The sequence below is a fragment of the Ascaphus truei genome, chromosome 6 (assembly GCF_040206685.1).
Source record: "Ascaphus truei isolate aAscTru1 chromosome 6, aAscTru1.hap1, whole genome shotgun sequence".
NCBI classification, from domain to species: domain Eukaryota; kingdom Metazoa; phylum Chordata; class Amphibia; order Anura; family Ascaphidae; genus Ascaphus; species Ascaphus truei.
Window position 1 is genome coordinate 99077002 of NC_134488.1, and position 21611 is coordinate 99098612.

The 21611-nt window shown below is 42.3% G+C and overlaps 2 protein-coding genes across 3 annotated transcripts in view; both read left to right on the forward strand.

Moving 5' to 3' along the window:
- The window catches only part of LOC142497484 (sulfotransferase 2A1-like), a 29596-nt gene extending 23354 nt beyond the window's left edge, over positions 1–6242 (forward strand). For both annotated transcript variants that reach the window (XM_075605330.1, XM_075605329.1), the window contains 2 exons: positions 3707–3881; positions 5894–6242. In XM_075605330.1, coding sequence (XP_075461445.1) covers positions 3707–3881; positions 5894–6009 — 291 coding nt within the window. In that variant the 3' untranslated portion in view covers positions 6010–6242. The remainder of the gene's footprint in view (positions 1–3706; positions 3882–5893) is intronic.
- A 6155-nt stretch (positions 6243–12397) lies between these two features.
- Positions 12398–21611, forward strand: part of LOC142497485 (sulfotransferase 2B1-like) — a 38551-nt gene continuing 29337 nt past the window's right edge. Inside the window, exon 1 of the mRNA XM_075605332.1 lies at positions 12398–12554. The gene's annotated coding sequence lies outside the window, so the exon portion shown is untranslated. The remainder of the gene's footprint in view (positions 12555–21611) is intronic.

A 21611-nucleotide genomic window follows, 5' to 3' on the forward strand; every position in this document is an offset into this window, starting at 1 on the left:
TAACAGCCTAACGCACCTGCAGCCAACACTCAGCTCACACTGTCAGCCTGCAGGGATCCACACACACTTCACACACACTGCACGCACTGCGCCCAGCACATGCAGCGACACACACACAGACAGCTGCAATCACACACAGCCACCTGGATCCCGTAGCAATCCACTACTAGCACACTGTGCCTATTTGCCAGTGCCCACAGCCCTCTCCGCTGTGGCACTGCCAAACCTGCACCTTACACACACTAAGGGTGACCTCCCTATCTAGGGCCGTCCCTTATCAGTTACCCACTAACCTGGTGGGGAGTTGGGGCCTACCTGGAGGGTGAGGGTACCTATCAGGATGCAGGAGCTGCACTCACTCCCCGCATCCTTCCTTCCCCTTCAGCTCCTCTGCTCCAACTGACAAACGTGCTGCAGCCCAAACAATGTATCTCTTTCCTCCAGGCCTTCCTAAGCCCTATTGGCTCCCTGGTATCACATGGGGCGTGCAAAGGCTCTTGGGATATGTAGTTCCAGCTCAGAGCCTTCCCTGGTAGGCTAGGGGTTCGCGGGCTTTTCCTACCCTGCACTGCGCGTGCGCAAGCTCTCCCGGGCTTTCTCTCTTCTCCCCGAGCTGTCCCTACGCTCGCGCGAGCTATCCCTAGCTCTGGGGCTTTCCCTGCGCCTACGCGTCCCTGCGCATGCGCAACGCTGTCTTCAATGGCGGCGCCCTGCCTCACCGGCCGCCGGGACCTTAGAGACGCGATCGCGGCCTTAGCAACGGCCCGATCGCGTCCCCGGCAACCGGCCGCAGGCAGGAGAAGCCGCGCTGCTCCCTGCTCCAGCCCCCACCCTTGGAAGCAGCCGTCGAGTTGTTCAGTACCCGCGATCGAGCTGCACCAGGGGAGGGGGGTCTCCAGGAGCTGCTGGGGACCAGGGTTACACTTATATATATATATATATAATATATTCAAACCATGGAGTAAAATGTCCAGTCCACTGATAGAGGGTGCTGCTAGCTTCAAATGTAGGGAACAACCCAGCGTTCACCGAAAGTACTATAGTAGAGAAAAACAAGAACACAGCGCACACCTCATAGTGTAGTATTAAAATTTACTTGAACAGAAAAAGATAAAAATGCACTTACAAAAAATCAGTGCAATATAGGCACTAATATGAACACTCCAGTAGTTTGGTAATCAGGGTTCTTCTCAAGGATGTCTTCTTTCTACCCACTTTGTATCTAAAGCTCTCTCCCGCCTTAAACCTTTCTCATTTTCTGCCCCACACCTCTGGAATGCCCTTCCCCTCAATACCCGACTAGCCCCCACTCTATCCACCTTTAAGACCCACCTTAAGACACATCTGTTTAAAGAAGCATATGAGTAGCACTGGATAATCATGGACACATGACACATAAAGCTTGGCCCCCTGCAGATGCACTTACTAGTATTCCCTCCTACTGTCTCTGTACGTTCTCCCTACCTACCAATTAGATTGTAAGCTCCTCGGAGCAGGGACTCCTTCCTTAATGTTACTTTTATAGTATGTCTGAAGCACTTATTCCCATGATCTGTTATTTATATTATTTGTTATTTATATGACATGTATTACTACTGTGAAGCGCTATGTACATTTATGGCGCTATATAAATAAAGACATACAATACATACAATACAATATATACAAATCTAAAAAGGCTTTTTGTGTCTAATTAAAATTTGAAGCAAAACATAAATGAAGTTAATTATTAAGATTAACTAAAAAGTCTTCAAATAGGTTCTCCTCTCCCCTCTAGACCATGTAATAGGTTTCATACCATGACCAGATTAATTCAAGTTATCTTTTCAATTCTTTTAGCAGACGGTTGGTTACCTGCTTACATTTATAACGGCTGTCACTGCAAGTCCTTTATATCTGGGCTCGCTATTTACTACACTAATCCTACCATCAGTTTTGTGTAGTGCTGCCTGTATTTAGGTTGGCAATTTATACTGGCCAATGATTATATATATATATATATATATATATATATATATATATATATATATATATATATATATATAAAATCAAAAAATAAATAGACGATACCGTTCTGTGGCTAACGAAATGCTTTTATTTGTGCGAGCTTTCGAGATACACTCGAAAGCTCGCACAAATAAAAGCATTTCGTTAGCCACAGAACGGTATCATCTATTTATTTTTTGATTATTGAAGCTCGGCTAACACGGTACTGATACCTCTACATATATATATATATATATATATATATATATATATATATATATATTATATATATATATATATTATATATATCTCCTTCTATATACTTATATATCTATATATAATCTATATATCTATATATATCTATATATAGATATATATATATCTGTAGTTTCACCCTCCTGGTGACCTTATTTGATCACCCCTTTGGGTGTTATGTGACCCGTTCAATAATATTGTGGTACTTACATTCACTGGGTTGCATTTGCATGTCTGGTTGAGACGTTATCTCCATACTACCGTCCAATCAATGCTCTGTTTCTTATCCTGGTATTAATTCAACCAGTACTAGTAGAAGCATAGGTGGTAGGTACGCCTAAATGCTGTATATATTTTAATCACTGTTTCTATTTTGTACAGTGATATGTTTAATGTAACCCTTTGACTAATAAAGGCATTTTATTTTTCCCAGTTGGTGGTGTGCAACAAAGTGGATTTCTCTCTAGAGATTACCTTAGTATTTTCTATTTTGTTTCTGTCAATGCAATTCCTGTTTCAAATCTTCCAGCTTTTTTAGGTTTTTTTTGACACTTGAAGAAGAACTGTTAACATTGAGGATAACAGCTACTTTAGAGATCTGAATTCCCTAGTTTAACCATCTATGGTCGTATTGCTGTGCAGGATTTCTCTCCGACAATCACGTTAGACCATTATCCCATATTGGATCTGCTAAGAGTACTATCCTCAATAGCAGTATTGGGCAATTAAGACGGCTAACACTGAGGGTAATAGCTACTTCAGGGATATTAACCCTTCTAGGCAAGTACCTGTTTATTCAGTCAGTATAATCTTTTGAACTACAATTATAGTTAAATCAGTCAACACCTGACCCACTAGACATTGACTCCATGGAGTACATAGGCTATTTGGCTTCTAAGATTAGAAGCATACTAGCTGGAAGTCTTTACACCATTACCCATCTTTATTTTGCCCTCAGACCCTGTATTTTATAATCAATTTTGTTTTTCTGTTAATAAATGTATAACATTTTAACTCACCAACTTTGTTATGAATTGTCACTGATACATTTTATATTTCACGTGTATCATTTTATGGTCAACACTACGAGGTCCTGTTCATTCTTGAGGTTATTAATTAAGTTTTCTTTTTATAGCATATCCATAACCTACTAATGGAATATATTAACATTGATTTAGAGGTGTGCATCTATTTCAAAGAATTGTCTTATCTCTCTGTTTTATATACAAAGGAGCAACATTACCAACTCCTGTTAATAGAGAATCATTTCTGATATGTTTAGCCTTCCTAACATCGCTCCATCTTTTTTTCCACAGCAGGCTAACCAATTAACACTTTTATTAGCTTCAAGTAACCAGTGCGTCTTAACAGTGTTTTTTTCACCTGTGTTTTGTAGTTGCCCAAAAATATAGCAAAGATGTTGATGGTTACCTGTGTGGTGGTCATATTCCCTCCCTCATTTCAGGATCACAGAGGAACCGTGATGAAGATCTGTAAGTTCCTGGGAAAAGAGCTGAAAAATGAAGACATTGACTCTGTGGTGGAACACTCCAGCTTTAATATTATGAAAGAAAACAAGATGTCCAACCAGAGCCTAGCTCCAGACTACATTGTGAACAAGAACAGTTTCATGAGGAAAGGTAAAAAAAAAATACAAGGCTAGTTCTGGTTTCAAAGCTTATTAGGACTACACAAATGTGGATTTGCCAAAAACATGTCCACATACAGTTCATCATGACAAATGTTTCATGTTTATTTCATTACAGTGAAGAACCAGTGCTTCAAGGGTTAATTGTGTCCTTATAATGTATGTAACACATGTTCCCCCACCCTCTGGGAGATTGCATTGTTACACGGTGTGGTGTGGTGTGGTGCATTCCTGCTGGCTCACAGTTTATCTGAGTCTCCTGTGGTGTTGTGGAGGAGGTCAGAACAGGCTTCTGGGATAGTAACTGATTCGTACTCATGGTGACAGCGCCTCCATCTCTTGCAGGCCCCAGGGTTGTGGAGACAATCCCTGAAGGAGAACTCAAGGGTAGAGACAACTGACTAACTTTGGTAGTGCAGCCCCTTATGTACAAGAAAAGCAGGAACCAGGTCTGAGTCCCTGATTTGACACACAGGCTTATTTGCACCACCTCCCCTGTGATTTACTGAAGCTGCTGGGGGTGGGGAAAACCCATGATTAGTCCTGGCAGGTCTGCTCTTACCAGGGCTTACTGCCAGGAGAAGGGCAGACTGCTAGCCAGAAACCAGTCCTGGCTACATGTAATAAACACTCCACAATTGGACTCCATATAGGTTGTAGGCAATATCAGCATCCCATGACAAGGAAATGGGGAACTAGTGCTGCCAGTGGTCTAAGCACATTCATAAAAGTACAATGTATGTCCCCAAGCTGACTAATAAACCATAAATGAGGAATCAAGGCCAAGTATCCATTGGTCCTCTCAGTTCGCTCTAAGTCCATGCTGCGGGTCAGACGGCGCACAGAATCTGCCCACAAGGTTGAGCAAACAAAAATAGAAAAACACCTTGATAAAGGGTGCACGGCCCGAAACGCGTAGCTGCGTTGCCACTATCTAAGGGGTCATTTATAATCCTACAATAAATATTTATCCATTTTTCAAATAGGAGCCTCCTCCTATTATTTGTGGCTGTGCTCTACCTTTTATTATTTTTGTTTATTTCATTACAGGCACTTTCATATTGATTTGAGCAAAATGAATTTGCCTTTTGTGGCTCTGGTCAATGAAATTATTGTTGTGTTCTGTGGCTTTTTATGTGGAGTAAAATAATGTCATTCTTGGCTGGCTGTGATAATTCACATGAAAAAAAACCACACAAACTACAGATAGGCCATAAAAAAATGGTATGGTCACATGCTACTAAAACAGTAGCTTACTCACAATTTTAGTAGAGATGGACGAAATTTTTTTGCTGATTTGGATCCACCTGGATCGATCTGTTCCTTTGGGCCACGGATTTCCGCTGATCAGTCTCACAAGTCAATCCGCCATTTCAGATTTTTTTTATGAGAGAGACTTTAATTTTATAGTAATATTGCCAGCTGCGTATATAATATATCTATATATCTATATATATATATCATATATATAGATATATATATATCCCTTCAACATGCCTCCAAATAAGTTAGGGATAAATGCCTCAGCTAATAAAGGAGCACACCTAAGGTACCTGACTGGGAGATATGCTAATGGTTATGCAAAGTACATTTAAATGACTCCCATCCCACACGTCCTAAAAGATTTTCATACCAACTATATAGAGGGGATAATCCTTGGGCTGCGCTTATAGTGCAGGCGACGGAGCAACAGTGCTACCAGAAATATTTGATTTTTTTTCAGCGACGGTCTCCCCTTGCGGCCAATCGGGAGCTTCTCTGTGCCTCTGCCCTCCCCTTTTATGACGTCATCCAGCGACGTCGGCTAAACTTCAAAATACAACTCGTCGCGACGGGTGACGTCATCAGTCGCGTCGCCGGCTGTATAAGCGCAGCCTAAGACACCAATCTAATGACTGGAATGCTAGTATCTGTAGCCACGTCAATATCCCCGTGTGTTATCTATTGTTTACTATTGCGACTTATATGTTATCAATATAAATACATATTTCCTCGGCTTCGCAGGGATCAGTGGGGACTGGAGAACCATTTTTACAAAAGCCCAAGAAGAATATTTTAACAGAATTTACCAGGAGAAGATGAAAAATCTTGATGTAAAATGTCTCTGGGATGAGAGCTGATTCTGGATAGAAATGACAGCAATGTAAACTTGATGCATTATGTCAATTTAATGAAAGATATTTAAGATTTGTTTTGAATCTTCAAATTGTCGATGTTATCACTAATACCCTAGCTAATAGATGCGTACATTTGTTTTCTTTATATTGGGAATGAGACCATAATACAGTCAAGAATGTACAAATAACACTGATGTAAATCAGGAATTAATAAAATATATTACAGTTTTTACTCACTCACCAGTCTTTACTTTTAATCTACGTCGACTTTTAAAAAATACTTATGTTTATGTAGCCGTTTTGGGTGCCTTGCTGTTCAGTTAAGGATTTATCATGTTGCCATTTTATACAAGGGCAGACAACTTGTTTGTAGTAAATTCTTACATTTGTAGTGGCAGAATTAGACTTAGTGGAACAACACAGTAGAAATATTTGAATGCACAATCTTACATTTTGGAAGTGAGCTAGGTATAAAGAATTTCTAAAGTGGATATACACACACCATGCAAGAATCCCGACTCTTTGTTTCTGATATGCTTTGCAAATTTAGGACCAAATAACTTTGAATGTGATCATGTTTGTCTTGATCTGCAATGCTCCCTGTCCTGACACCTTTTCCGGGTCTCTCTTCCAAGCCTCCACCACTAGTTCTCACACTTTTGCCTTCTTATATTTAATGCTCAACATGGCTTGTGTATCCCTTGCCTCTCTTTTACGGCTTTTTGCTTTATTACTGGGTAAAACACACTTATGGGTATTTTATCTTTGCTGCTTAATGTACTGTGGATGGTTTTTGTTAATTTTTTTTTAAACCATTATAACTTGATTGTGTCTCTAATTTGCAACAACTACAAAATTTGCAATGACAAAGCTGAAAAGGTTGAAACAGCTGTCTTTTCCCCAGATTAATCAAGCTTAGTTATGGGTTAACTCACCTGAACAGGTGTTAACTCCCTTTCAAGTCAATTCAACAGAGCTTGATGAATCTGGATGTTTGAGTGGCTGCAACACACAGAACCCCAAGAAGCTAATTTTGGGAACCCCTGAGCCCCCACAAAAATATATATGTATATATGTATATAAGTGTCAAAAAGGAGTGCTACTTATGAGCGTGGCGGATGCATAAAACAAAGAACAAAAAAGCCCAATGCCATATCCAATATGACAAAAATACACAGTAAAATACTTATATATTCTCTTGAAAAAGGGTAATTTAGTTTGAATCCTTTGGCCAAAGCGTTGTAAGCCTGTGAGCCATATCAAGGCAGACCCTGCTCACAGGTTCTAACACTACCAGATAAAATAATAATACACCTATATTAGGATTAAAATGATCATTTACCTCTATTAGGAGGGAGAAGGACCAACATTGGATCCATATCCAGTAAAATGAAAGAGACCTGTTAAATAGGGCAGTGGGGAGGGGTGAGCTTGACACCTGGGAGGGAGAGGCCACTAACTTCCAACAGCTGAGACCAGCTGACAATAAGTTAAACACACAGAACCCCAAGAAGCTCAGTTTGGGAACCCCTGAGCCCCCACAAAAATATATATGTATATGTGTCAAAAAGGAGTGCTACTGAGCGTGGCGGATGCATAAGACAACAAAAAAGCCCAATGCCACTTCCAATATGACAAAAATACACAGTCAAATACTTATATATTCTCCTGAAAAAGGGTAATTTAGTTTAACTCTTTGGCCAACGCGTTGTAAGCCTGTGAGCCACGACAAGGCAGACCCAATTCACAGGTCCTAACCCTACCAGATAAAATACTAATATACCTCTATTAGGATTAAAATTTTCATTTATCTCTATTAGGAGGGAGAAAAACCAACATTGGTCTTTTTCATTCTACTGGATACAGATATACAACATAGTATTTTAGCTGGTAGTGTTAGGACCTGTGAACTGGGTCTTTCTCCCTGTTGGAGGTTAGTTGCTGCTCCTTCCCAGGGTTTTAACGCATCCAGGTCACGTTGCTCGTTTTTAATATTACGTGTGTGCTGCAGAATTCTGAACCTGACCTCCCTCGTGGTCATTCCAATATACAGTAGATCAGACCACATGGGCAGGTATGGTAATAAATAACACCTCTAGATTTGCAGTTCAGGAATGGAAATATTTTGAAACTACGTGTACCTGTAGAATTTGAGAAGGTGACGGTTTGCCTCATATTCAAGCTGAGCAATTACTGCACTTAAAAAAACCTGAGGGACATAGTGACTATGTACAAGTTTTTCTCGTAAATTGGGAGCTGGGGCAGATTGTCAGGCTAACCCTGTCACACAAAGCTTGCTGAAAATCTTTATCTGTCATTAGGACATTCCAATGTCTCTGAAGTATGTCCCTCAGGTCGGACCACTGTTGATTAAATGTGCTGAAAAATCTAACCTTTGTAAGGTTAGGTTTTTTTTTTTAAATTTTGGCTGCAGGAGTGCTTCCCTCCTACAGCCTAAACTATGCTTAAAACGTCTTTTGACACTAGTTTTGCTATAGCCTCTTTTAGAGAAACAATCTTTATTTATTTATTTATAAAATGTTTTACCAGGAAGAAATACATTGAGAGTTACCTTTCATTTTCAAGTATCTCCTGGGCATAGAGTTAAGACAAATAATACATGGTTACAAATACAGTTACATAAATGAACAGGGTATACATTATATACAAGACATTACATGCACAGTTAAAGAAAATATTATTTATTTATTTATAAAATATTTTACCAGGAAGTAATACATTGAGAGTTACCTCTCGTTTTCAAGTATGTCCTGGTATATATATATATTATAGGCTTATGAAACAGTTACAGACCAGATTAAAATGTGAGACAGCCTTAGTTTTGAAAGAACTTAAACTGGTGGTGGATGTGAGAGTCTCCGGTAGGTTGTTCCAGTTTTGGGGTGCACGGTAAGGGAAGGAGGAACGGCCGGATACTTTGTTGAGCCTTGGGACCATGAACAGTCTTTTGGAGTCTGATCTCAGATAATAAGTGCTGCTTGTGGTAGGGGTGAGGAGCTTGTTCAGATAGATGGGTAGCTTGCCCAGAAAGTATTTGAAGGCAAGACAGGAAAGGTGAACTTTGCGCCTAGACTCAAGTGATGACCAATCTCGTTCTTTGAGCATTTGGCAGTGATGTGTGTTGTGGTTGCATTGGAGAACAAAAAAGCATATTGAATTGTAGAGGGTGTCAAGTTTGCTAAGGTGGGTTTGGGGTTCTGAGCCATATACTACTGTATGTCTCCATCGTCGATAATTGGCATTAGCATCTGCTGTGCGATACACTTTCTGACCAGCAGACTTAGGAGGATTTGTTCCTGTAAAGTACACCTAGTTTGGCATAGGTCTTGGATGTTAGGGTATCAATGTGCATCCCGAATGTTAAGTTGGAGTCAAACCATATGCCCAGGTATTTAAACCTAGTGACAGGATTTAGGGTGGTGTTAGCATTGGTTCTGATCTGGAGCTCAGTCACTGGAAGCTTTAAAAATTTAGTCTTGGTCCCAAATACCATTGTTACAGTCTTGTCAGTGTTTAAAAACAGTTTGTTTTGGGAAATCCAGTTTTCGAGTCTCTAAAAGTCAGACTGAAGTATGTGTTGAAGGTCGGAGAGGCTATGGCTGTGTGCATATAGGATTGTGTCATCTGCATACATGTGTATTGAGGCTTCTTGACAAGCTATGGGAAGATCATTAATGAACACTGAGAAGAGTAGGGACCCCAGAACAGAGCCTTGCGGTACACCACAGGTGATATCCAGGGGGTTGGAGTTAGAGCCTTAGATAGACCCATGTTGGGATCTACCTGATAGGTAGGACTGAAACCAGTTTAAAGCATGCTTCCCTATTCAGAGCTCTGGAGTTTGTTAAGCAGGATAGCATGACCAACAGTATCAAAAGCCTTTGCAAAATCTAGGAGTTGTCCCCGTTCCATTCCACACTGGATTTCATAGCAAACTTTTAGCAGGGTAGTTACAGTGGAGTGTTTGGGGCGAAAGCCAGATTGGAATTGGCTAGGGAAATTTGTCTTGGTATAGTAATCGCTTAATTGGGAGTGGACACATTTTTCCATATGTATATGAAAAAACAGAAAAGACAACGATAAGTAAAAAAAAATATATATATAAGTAGGGAATCTGTAATGCAGCATCAGAGGAATACAAGTGTAAGTTTCACCAAAGCAGAGTACAGTGTCCCATCAGTGTAAGTGTCCATAGACCATTGCATATAGCTACTGTCCTTATCTGGAACACTCTGTGATGTTCTGCTCTGCCTGGTAGTAGCCCGTCAGGGGTGCTCGGTAGGATCCGCCTCTCTAGGGAACCACAATCGCCTGCAATCACAAGGCTCCCGGCACCGTGATCCTCTGATCTCTTCCGGGTACTCACACTCCCAGCTAACGTCACAGCATCCAATCTGGCCGTGTGCCAGAGAAAATAACGTAGGCTGCGGTCCCAGTAACTGCTTGTGCGCTCGGCGCGGTGTGCGCTGTGCGTGTAAGCACCGCCCCTCAATGGGGCTGGGCCCAATAGACACCGTCACGCTGAAGGTGCAGCCGCGCCGTGCTGCAAGGTTTTTATAACTCAATCAAATTGAGTTCAAACCTTGCGTGGCCACGCCCCCACCGGCGGTTCACCCAATGAGGTCGAACCAGCCGCGTTATGTAATGGCCACGCCCCTGCAAATCCCCGACCACGCCCCCTCCCGTCGCAAGCTTCCCTCTCTCCTGGAGACCGCAGATCGCGGTTAGCGCTGTGCACGCGCCGCCCCCCCCCCCCCCCCCCTCTGGGCGCGCGTGTCATAGAATGCACTGGGGACTCAGCCTTACAGTCCTTGCAACACTCTGAGTTGAATGGTAACAGCGCCACCTTGTGTTCCCAACTATTTTCGCTTACTTCGTAAGCTTCGTCAGAGGTTAGTGGCTGTGATTCATACTTATACTTTTATACCTCCAGCATGAATCAAGCAAATTAATCAATTAGTTGACTGTAACTTGAAATATATTTAAATTCTAAGTGCAATTAGATAATCAAGCTAATTTAATTAATATATATGTCTATACTAGAGAATAAAAATATATAAGATTGACAATGTAATCAACAATAAATTTATTAAATGTAATTAAAATGTAAAAAAATACCAAGAATTCAAACGTCAATTCTTAAAGGAACGGAACAATATCTACATGTTCATTCAAACCACTGGGAGCTTTTGTATGCAAGTTATAAATCCATTCCTGTTCTTTTTGCATTCATTTCTTATTATGGTCTCCCCCTGATGTTTAGGGGGATCTGCTCAAGACCAACGAATTTAAAACTTGTCAAATCACTATCATGATTTAATAAAAAATGCTTAAGAAGATTGTGTAGTTTTTTCTTTTGTTGTAAATATTTTTTCGCATTCTTTATAGGTATTCTTTCTGTTTGTAAATAAATAATTTTCAATGCTGACCATATCCCACCATGCTCGTGTTTCTGCTTTTAATAACTTTTAATAACTTTTCTAATTGATTAAAAGTCCAAGCCCTCTTAAAGAAATTCCTAAACAAGATAGCGGTATGGGTTGGTCGACCTTATGAGCAGAGTGTAATGACCTCTGTCTTTGGCAGCGTGGAGGTCGTCAGTTATTTTAGTGAGGGCTGTTTCAGTAGAGTGAGCAGTGCGGAAGCCAGATTGTAGAGGGTCTAGGACAGAATAGGTGTTGAGAAAGTGTAGCAATCGAGAGAATACAAGACGTTCAAGGAGTTTGGAGGCAAAAGGCAGGAGGGAGACAGGTCAATAGTTAGAAGGACAGGTAGGGTCAAGCTTGCTGTTTTTGAGTAATGGTATAACGGTTGAATGCTTGAAGGATGAAGGAAAGGTACCAGAGCAGAGGGAAGAGTTAAAGATCTGTGTGAGCATAGGGATTATAGAAGGAGCAAGAGGTTTTAGGAGATGGGAGGGAATGGGATCAAGAGGGCAAGTGGTAGAGGGAGAAGAGGAGATCAGCAGTGATACATCCTCCTCCGAGATAGCAGAAAAAGAGTCAAGAAAGGCAGGAGGAGAGTTGGGAAGCATTGTGGGATGGGAGGAGGCAACAGATGGGATGTTCTGCCGTATGGACTCCACCTTATATATTTTTATACTTTGGTATAGACGCATATTAATTAAATTAGCTTGATTATCTAATTGCACTTGGGATTTAAATATATTTCAAGTTACAGTCAACTAATTGATTAATTTGCTTGATTCATGCTGGAGGTATTAAAGTATAAGTATGAATCACAGCCACTAACCTCTGACGAAGCTTAAGGAGTAAGAGAAACTAGTTGGGAACACAAGGTGGTGCTGTTACCATTCTATTCAGGGTGTTGCAAGGACTGTAAGTTATTTTCTCTGGCACACGGCCAGATTGGATGCTGTGACATCAGCTGGGAGTGTGAGTACCCGGAAGAGATCAGAGGATCACGGCACCGGGAGCCTTGTGATTCCGGGCGATTGCGGTTCCCTAGAGAGGCGGATTCTACCGGGCACCCCCGACGGGCTACTACCAGGCAGAGCAGAACATCTGGTCTGTAACTGTTTCATACGCCCATAATATATATTTTCTTTAACTGTGCATGCATTATCTTGTATATAATGTATACCCTGCTCATTTAAGTAACTGTATTTGTAACCATGTATTTTTTGTCTTAAGTCTGTGCCCAGGACATACTTGAAAACGAGAGGTAACTCTCAATGTATTACTTCCTGGTAAAATATTTTATAAATAAATAAATAAACATCACAGAGTGTTCCAGATAAGGACAGTAGCTATATGCAATGTTCTATGGACACTTACACTGATGGGACACTGTACTCTGCTTTGGTGAAACTTACACTTGTATTCCTCTGATGCTGCATTACAGATTCCCTACTTGTAAGTAAGGATAGGGGCTTGGGTCCTATTATATATTTTTTTTTTCTTATCTAAGAGATCTGTGTCATTGTCTTTTCTGTTTTTTCATATACATATTTGGATGTTCCCTGGCAGAACTTGGGGGGCTGAGGAACCCAGCCCTCTGAAGACAGGACATTAGATCATCTTCTTTTCAGACTGATGGACATTTTAGTGATATTGCTTGGTTGTTGATGGTTAGAAGGCTGGAATATATTGTTGATAACCTTCCAGAAGTTAGCTGGGTTGGATGTATTCTGGTGGAGATTGTCAGAGTAATATTGTGCTTTTCCATGCCTTGTTTGCCTTGTGCACATGTTCCGCAGACATCTGTAGTGATTGAGATCCTTGGTAGTGCCAGTTACTTTGTAGCTTTTCCACAAGGCATACCTTAACTGGTGGAGTGCTATAAGGTCAGTTGTAACCCATGGAAGGTGGGCACCCCGTACCCTTATTCTGCGTAGTGGAGCATGGGTATCACAGAGTTTTAAGAACTCGGATTGGAACTAGTCGAGCGCAGAATCAGGGTCGGGAATTAAATCGATTCTGTTCCAAGGGCAGTTGGTAGGGTCAGCAAGAAACTGTTGTGGGTTAAAGTTTGTAAATGTTCTAGTGAGGAGAACTTTAGGGCTTGAATGAGGCAGTTTAATTTTCCTTACACAGTACACTATTGCATGGTCACTGAAAATATCAGGAAGGATGCCAGAGGAATGGATTCTGCTGGGATTTGAGGAGAGAATCCAGTCTAGCAAGGAATGGTTGTGAGATTTCAGGTTTGTCCATGTGGGTTGGGAAATGTGTTGCGTTAGGTTAAGTGACTTGAGCTGTATCAGGATTTTGTGGTTTTTAGGGCCAAGCCAATTGAAGTTGAAATCCCCAAGAACTAGCAGCTCACTCTTCTCATTCAGAGAGGAAATGGAGCCAAGAAACTGGGTGATATCAGTCAGGGATTGTAGAGGGGCTTTTTGAGCGTGGTAGATGCCAGCAAGTAAGATGGGCTTAGAAAAGGGGAGACAGATTCTGCCAACTAGGATTTCAAAAGAGGGTGGGCTTGGGGGCAATTTAACAGTGTAAATTGTAAGGTGTCTGCGATATAAAATAACACCCATCCTCCTCTCTTTGACCTATCTCTCCTAGAAATGGAGTACCGCTGAATGGCAATATGTGCATCAGTAGTTTTAGGGGTTAGCCATGTTTCTATGAGAACTATGGCTTTGGGTTTATGCATAAGGCACCATGCTCTTAGTTCGTCCAGTTTGGGCAGCAGGCTCCGGATATTTATATGGGCGACAGATAGCCCTTTTTGGAAATTACAGGTGGAATTCTCAGGGGTATGGGACTGAGCTGAAATGGGAGGGCCTGGGTTAGGTTCAATATTACCTGCTAAAGAAAGTAATAGTATGAGTAGAAATTTGTGTTGTAAATGAGTAGAAAGTTATAAATTTGTGATGTTTGCCATTTGAGTGTGCGGTGGTTGGTGTGCTGGTTTTTAGAGTTCTCCACCAACATTCAGAAAATAGTGCAAGGCTTTTGAGTAGTCCAGGGTATATGGTGATGTTGGGTGTGGGCCAGGAGGGAGGAGTTTGTAGTGAATAGCGGGAGTAACATTTCCATGAGGCCACGAGAAAGAACAAAGTTAAGATACATACCAGGTTCATTATGCCAGAGGTAGGTAGTGCTCCATGGAGTTGTTGAGAGCCAAGTGTGTGTGCAGACTAAACAGCAGGGGTGTGCCTTTCCCTTGTCAAATGTTTTGCTGAATTGCAATGCTAGGGTATTTTCCGGGTTTCAGTGGGCTGTGTGGGTGTGGGAGGTAGTTGTGTGCAGTCAGTTTTGGGAGAGGCTGCAGTAAAATAAGGTGTAAAGGGGGGTTAACTTGTGCAGGCTAGCAAGCATGAGATCATAGTGGGGTCAGAGTAGCTCACCGTTTGTTGCTATGTGTAGAAGAGTTTGCAGTAGTTCCAGTCCCCAGTCACCTCTAGTCAAACTATTGTCTAACTATATATTCTCACTTAAAAGGCTCACTTTAATGCCTTACTAAAAAATGTCACATGCAGGTCTATAAGTGTAAATGTATCTGAGCAATTCTGCTTCAATCTTAAGAACTCGCTGACCGGGATACCCTGTACCTGATGACCAGGGTGAAAACTTTCAGCATGCAATACTGCATTGGTTGCTGTTGTCTTAAGATAAATGTCTGTATAAAGACAACCTGCTGAATCCACACTAATTCGCAGGTCCACGAATTCAACATGAGGAGGACTGCTGTCAAAGGTAAGTTTAATATTATAGTTGTTGTGGTTGAGGACACAGATTGTAAGGGATCCTGCCCCTGCTCACCCAGAGTTCTCGCCTGAAGGAGGGGATACTGTAAGGGATCCGCTCCTGGGTTTGGTTGGAACTCATTCTTACATTGCTTTAGAGCTTCCAGACAAATCCCTCCCTGAACCTGCAATCGGAATCACCTGCTCTTGGGGTTACTATGCAGCCTGCCTGTTGCTGCCTCCTATGCAGCTCTGGTCCCATTGGCTGCCGGTGCTATTTAGCTTGCAGTCCATCCCCCCCAGGAAGTTGCTGAACATAACACTTTCTCCAAGTAACTGTGCTTGTCACAAGCAGCTCTGTTTGGCCTGACTTGGCCTCCTAGTGCCTTGTCCTTTCTCCTAGTTCCTGGAAGACTTCGCCATTGCCACGCTGAAGCGGCTACACTGTTCCTCAGTGTTTTCTGTGGCATGTCTGCACTCCTGCTTTTCTCATGGCCTTCCTTCCTCCCTGTTCCTATTCCCCATTCCTGTACCTACTGCGATCCAGCACCTACGCTGGAGCGCCTTTGCTGAAGTTTTTCCTGTTGCGGAATTTTTGCCTGTGACCTCGACCTTCGCTCTTGTGCCACCTGCTTTGACCCCGGCTTGCCTATGGACTACTCTGCCTTCTCTATTCCTGACCAGGCTACGCACGACTACAGACTACGCAACTCAAATCCGGCTTCGTGGTCTAAGGTCAGTGTTTTCACATCCCCACCTCAGCCCCACGGTCCGGTCCAGGTTTGTGGTGAGCATAAGCATTACACAGATGAATTCAGCGAACTCTGCCATGGAGCCCTGCCAGATAATAAGAATATCATCCATGTACCTCAACTACAACAAAACCTTGTCTGTCATATCACGGTTGCCCTCCATAAAGACTATCTCTCGTTCCCACCACTCCAGGAAGAGGTTGGCATAGGAGAGTGCGCTTGGCACCCCCATTGCAGTGCCTCTCTTCTGTAAAATAAACTTGTCTTTGAAAACAAAACAAATGTGAGTATGAAATTTAACAAGTCCATGAGTAAATTGTTTAAACCAAAATAAATATTTTGCATTGATAAAAAATATTTTCTATCTTTGAGACCATCACAATGGTTAATGCTTGTGAACTGGAACACGACATCACAGGTCGCGAGGATGGTATTTTCATCCACCATGATGTGCCATCTAGACAGCACATCCATTGTGTCTCTTAAATGTGACGGTAATGTATTAACTGAGAGGCACAAAAAAGAATCAATGAAATGACAGATCGGTTCACACAACCCCCCCATGCCAGATACTATAGGTCTTCCTAGGGGATGGGAAGGGTTCTTATAAACTTTGGGTGGTGGGGACAACCAGACATTTAGATGTAAGAAACTCGTAATTACGTTGTGTATGTACACCATCATTGACTGCTGACCGTAAAATGAAATCCAAATCTTGCTTGAATCTTACAGGGTCACAAGACAGCTCTAAATAGCAAAGGGGACCGCAGAGCTGTTTATAAGCTTCCCTTTCAAACATTTCTTTAGGCCCTACAATAACGTTACCTCCCTTGTCAGGGGGGGTTTATCACGACACTGGAGATATTATGGAGATCTTTAATTGCAGTCCACTCCGATTTGCTGAGATTTCTGTGACCCGGGTAGCATGGTAATTTTTTTATTTTCTTGTTTACGAGATTTGCCAAAATTTAAACTTGTGAGCAACTCCGAAGAGGTGGGCAGAATATAGATTTAGGTCGTATTCGTGACACAATGTCAATCTCGGGATTATTAATTTTTTCATATTCCTCCAAAAGAGAGACTAAATCCTGGAGATTTTGCTGGTCTCCCAAAGCCCACTGTGTGGAAAACAAGTGATCTTCCTCCAGATCCATTGGTTTAGAATAGTGTTTTAATAAAAGCAGCTTGTGGCAAAACAGGTGCAAATCTTTGATAACCTCAAATCTGTCAATTTGATTAGTTGGGGGGAAAAGACAAGCCGCATTTTAGAATATTGATTTGATCATTGGTGAAGACTATATTTGATAAATTGATGATCATCAGATCATCATTCACCACCGGCTGTATGTTTTCTTTTGAGGTTTGTAACCGAACGTATCTCAATCCCTCAGTTCTCTTTGTTCCCGTCCTCAATTTTTTTTTGCTCGGGCACCCCTCTCTAAAAAAGAAGATTGTGTAGCAGCACCTCTCAAAGACCTAGAGTTACGATATGTCTCTGCATGAGAGGAATCAGGGTCATAAGTCGTCGCCCCTGATGAGGCAATGGAGGAAATGTCGTTGCCTTGTTTCTGCAACTTACTCCTTACACCTTTTTTCCCCTATGCCATTTGTAGACTAATTCGTTGTTATTGTCTCCTAGCTCTATAGTAAATTTCGTTTTTTTTTAAAGCAACAATAACCTCTTTATATTTGTCTAAATTAGTCTCAATCTTGCTAATTAATGATTGATCGACATTATCAAGTTCTTTTTGTATAATATCAATTTTTGCAGTAACTTCTTCAAAGACTGTTTCATCATGTAGTATTAGGATATTAATGAGTACAAATGATCAAGTATTAAGTGTTGTCTCCCACCATTCCTTTAACTTAATATCGGAGAAATCAAATCAGGGGAAGGTTTGTAGTCTCAAACCCCTTGGAATCAGTTTGTGCTGTAAATAGCGATCTAATGCGGTTTTATTTCACCATGCATACATTTGTGACAAAAATGTAAATGTTTTAAGAGCTTCAGTACCCTTCGGTATTAATACCACAACAACTAGACAAAAAGAAGCAAAGTTCCATTGATCAGTGCTTCAAAGTCTTGAATACAAAGAAGCAGTCTTTTAACTGATAAATTGTGCCAGGTTGCTTGAAGAAAAGGACTATCAAAGCATCATGGAGTCTATTTTATAATAAAGAAATTATGGTCAGAAAAAGGGGAAGGTGTAAACATAATGTCCAATGGTTGATAATGCAGACAGGGACTGTTAAAAAAACAGCATTCCGGTTCTCTTCCTAAGTGGACCACCACACTAGAGCTTCTTTTGCAGAATCCAGTAATGTTCCTCCCACTGTGTGAAAACCATAATATGGTAAGGAAGTAAATGTACTCACAATATGATGTCGTTCATTCCACGTGCGTGCCTCAAGCTGTTAGGTAAATGCAGAAAATCCAGTAGAAAGAAACAAAACGGTGCACAGCAGCAAAAATGGAAGGGCTACAATACTGTAACTAAATTAAGCCAATTTAATGAGTCAAGTGACTACATGGCATGAGTGAGGTAAGTAACTCTAATGCATTTTGCACATATTACAGTGCTTCGTCAAAGAGTATGAAACTCTATTGAAGATGGAGGTTTATGTAGCTTTCTCCCCCAACCGGAAGTGACGTGACATGGATGGTATGGTATGGATGGTATCAACAAGACTGGAGTTGACAGACATAAGTCCATCAGCTGTCCACAGTAACACCCTCCGGATGGAGGATCAAGTATACCATTAATCACACTATTTAAAAACAAGGATAAATGCATGATGTAGATTAAATACACAATAATCTATATCGAAAAGCATTAAAAACCACAATAGAACTTACAATGAAACAAAAAGTTATATAGAGCTCAATCAATTGATATATACAGCTGAATCCTGTTATAACGTTGTGCTTGGGGTCCACATTTGCGACCGCGTTATAACTGGGTTCGTGGAAAAAAATGGCTTCCAATGAACTGGGGTTCTGCATCCGTGGGAGAGCTGGGATAACGCTCCCAGCTCTCCCAGACCCGGCGGCACCCCCACGCAGGACTTACCAGGCATCTGCAGCTGGCAGCTCTCTCCTCTCCCTGCTTCCGGCTGACAGATCAGCGCGAGAGCCAGCTCCCATAAAAGTAAGGGCGGGTTGGTGTGTGTGTGTGTTTCAGCAGAATATTTAGCTTATTGTGATCACATTGATGCCATGCTCAGGCCATATCACAAGGTGACATTAGTGAGCGATAGAAATAGAGATACCTTTGGGTACAAGGGAAGTTTTTTCCCCTACTACTGTATGGCTGTTCATGTAAAAAGACAGCATTTAACAAAAATACAATTACATATTTATTTACTGGTTGATGAGGCAGCTTTTCCAGTGCCTGAGTTGCACTCAACCTCAAACCATTCCAGTCCATAGAAAATGCGTAAGTGCAACTGCTCATAGAAAAAAAAGACACCCTCTCACCCGAAAACTAATCCCCAGAAACTGTCATATATAATTAGGGTGAACACATACTGTGCTACCAAATACTTTAACTTAATTAACAGTCAGACTTCTACTTTCCAAATATAGAGCATAAATGCAATGGCTCATACATTTCATTTGCCATGAAATTAAAAGGTCTTGTTACTGCTGATGCTACATTGTTGGCTGCGCTTTTATGTCTATTGGTAACTGCAAAATCGTCCAGTGTTTCTTCATATACAGCAGGGCCCCGCTTCTCTGCGCTTCGCTTTTCGGCGATCCGCCGATACGGCGGCACCGAGAAGGGGGCCCCCATCTTTGATTCCCAGTCGTGCATGCGCAGAACGGGCGGTTGCTGCTTGTACAGAATTGAAAATCGCCGGATCCGCTTTCCGGCGATTTTCACTATACGGTGGGCCCGTGGAACGGTACCCGCTGTATACCCAGGGCCCTGCTGTATGTCACTTTTACCTGGTGGACGTGGACTTCTGTCTGTTTTCAGATTTGGATTGCTGGAAGTTGTCTGCAGCAGAGGTCGTCTTGTAATTCTTTCTCAATTTTGCACCAAATTTATAATATATACTGTATATATATATATATATATATATATATATATATATATATATATAAGCAATACGATACCGTTTGGAAACGAAATCAGCAGACAGCACTCCAGAATTGAACAAGTGTATTGTTTATTGTGTTTATTTTTTCAATACACTTGTTTGTTCAATTCTGGAATTCTATTGTTTATTCTTCATTATAGGATCTGCACCCACACCAGTGACTTTTATTACAGAGTGCTTTTTGTTCTTTTTCTATACATATGTAGCCCTTTTTCTGAACCCTCCCAAAGGAACTACTGGTCACTGTACAACACCTGCGGCTCCAGGAGATCTGAGCCTCCGCTAGCTGGGAGCCTGGGGTAACACTTATACACTTACTTAGCGCAGTGCCTCCACTTACCCAGATCCCCGTGATGTGAGATTCCCCTGGGCAAGAAATACAACAACCCACATATATGATGCAACCAGTTTTACTATATGATAATGCACAGAACCTTATCACTCTATATTATAGCAATATAACCTTAACGTGTAACCTTAGTGGCCCGGCCACTCTCATCAGGAGCAACGCCTCCGTCCCCTCACTGCGTGCCCCACACACCGTGTCCATATATATTAAAGTGATGGTATAGGCTCAGTTCTTTAACCACTCGCTCAGTGTTCCTAAAGAGTTTAGCCTAAGGCGGGATCAGCGCCTGTTGACCGGTGTTGGTGCACTTGATGTTATAGTACCTTCCGGTCACGGCGGTGACCGGTACCTCTTCGCAAAGGGTCAGATGAATCAGCGGTCTGCCTCCTGGGTCTTAATGTCCAGCCGTCTGGTCCCAGACGACTCGCCAGAAAACCTGCTCCGCACGCTTGTCTCTTTGTCCCTAGCTGTCTACACAGTAAGGGTGATGCTCTCTCTCACTATAGGCCGTCCCTGCAGCACAGCAACCTATGGTGACTTCAGGGAACACTCCTAGGGGCCTACAGGGTAGCCTGTCCTATGCAGGTGGGTCACTGACCCCCTGCACCCACACTACCTCTCCCTTCACCTCCCGGATCCCCTCTGACTAACTCAACCTAAACCTGCAGCAAACACACTGCACTCACGCAGTACCTGCAGCAACCGCACTGCACTCAACTGGTACCTGAAGCAACCCACTGCACTCACTCGGTACCTGCAGCAACCCACTGCACTCAATCGGTACCTGCACACACACAGTGCCTACTTGTCAGCGCTCACAGCACTGACAGCTGTGACACTGATAAGACTGCACACTCACACCTAAGGGCAGGGTCCCTAACTTAGGGGCTGTCCCTCAGTACCTACCCACTACCCTGGTGGGGATTGGGGCCTGCCTGGGATCTGGGGGAACTACCTTACCTGGTGTAGGAGCCACTTGCTCCCTACACCCTTCCTTCCCCTTCCTGCTCCCAGCTCCAACTGCCAAACGTGGTCCCCGCAACATTGTAGCCTTCCTCCACAGGAGAAGCTGCAAAACCCTATTTGCTGGCTGGCTGCACGTGATGTGGGTGAAAGGGCAATCCCCAGAGGCTGCTGGGAATTGTAGTCCACTCAGGACCTCTTTAGCATTGGGACCGCGTGCGCTACCCTTACTGCGCCTGCGCGACCAATGCGCACGCTC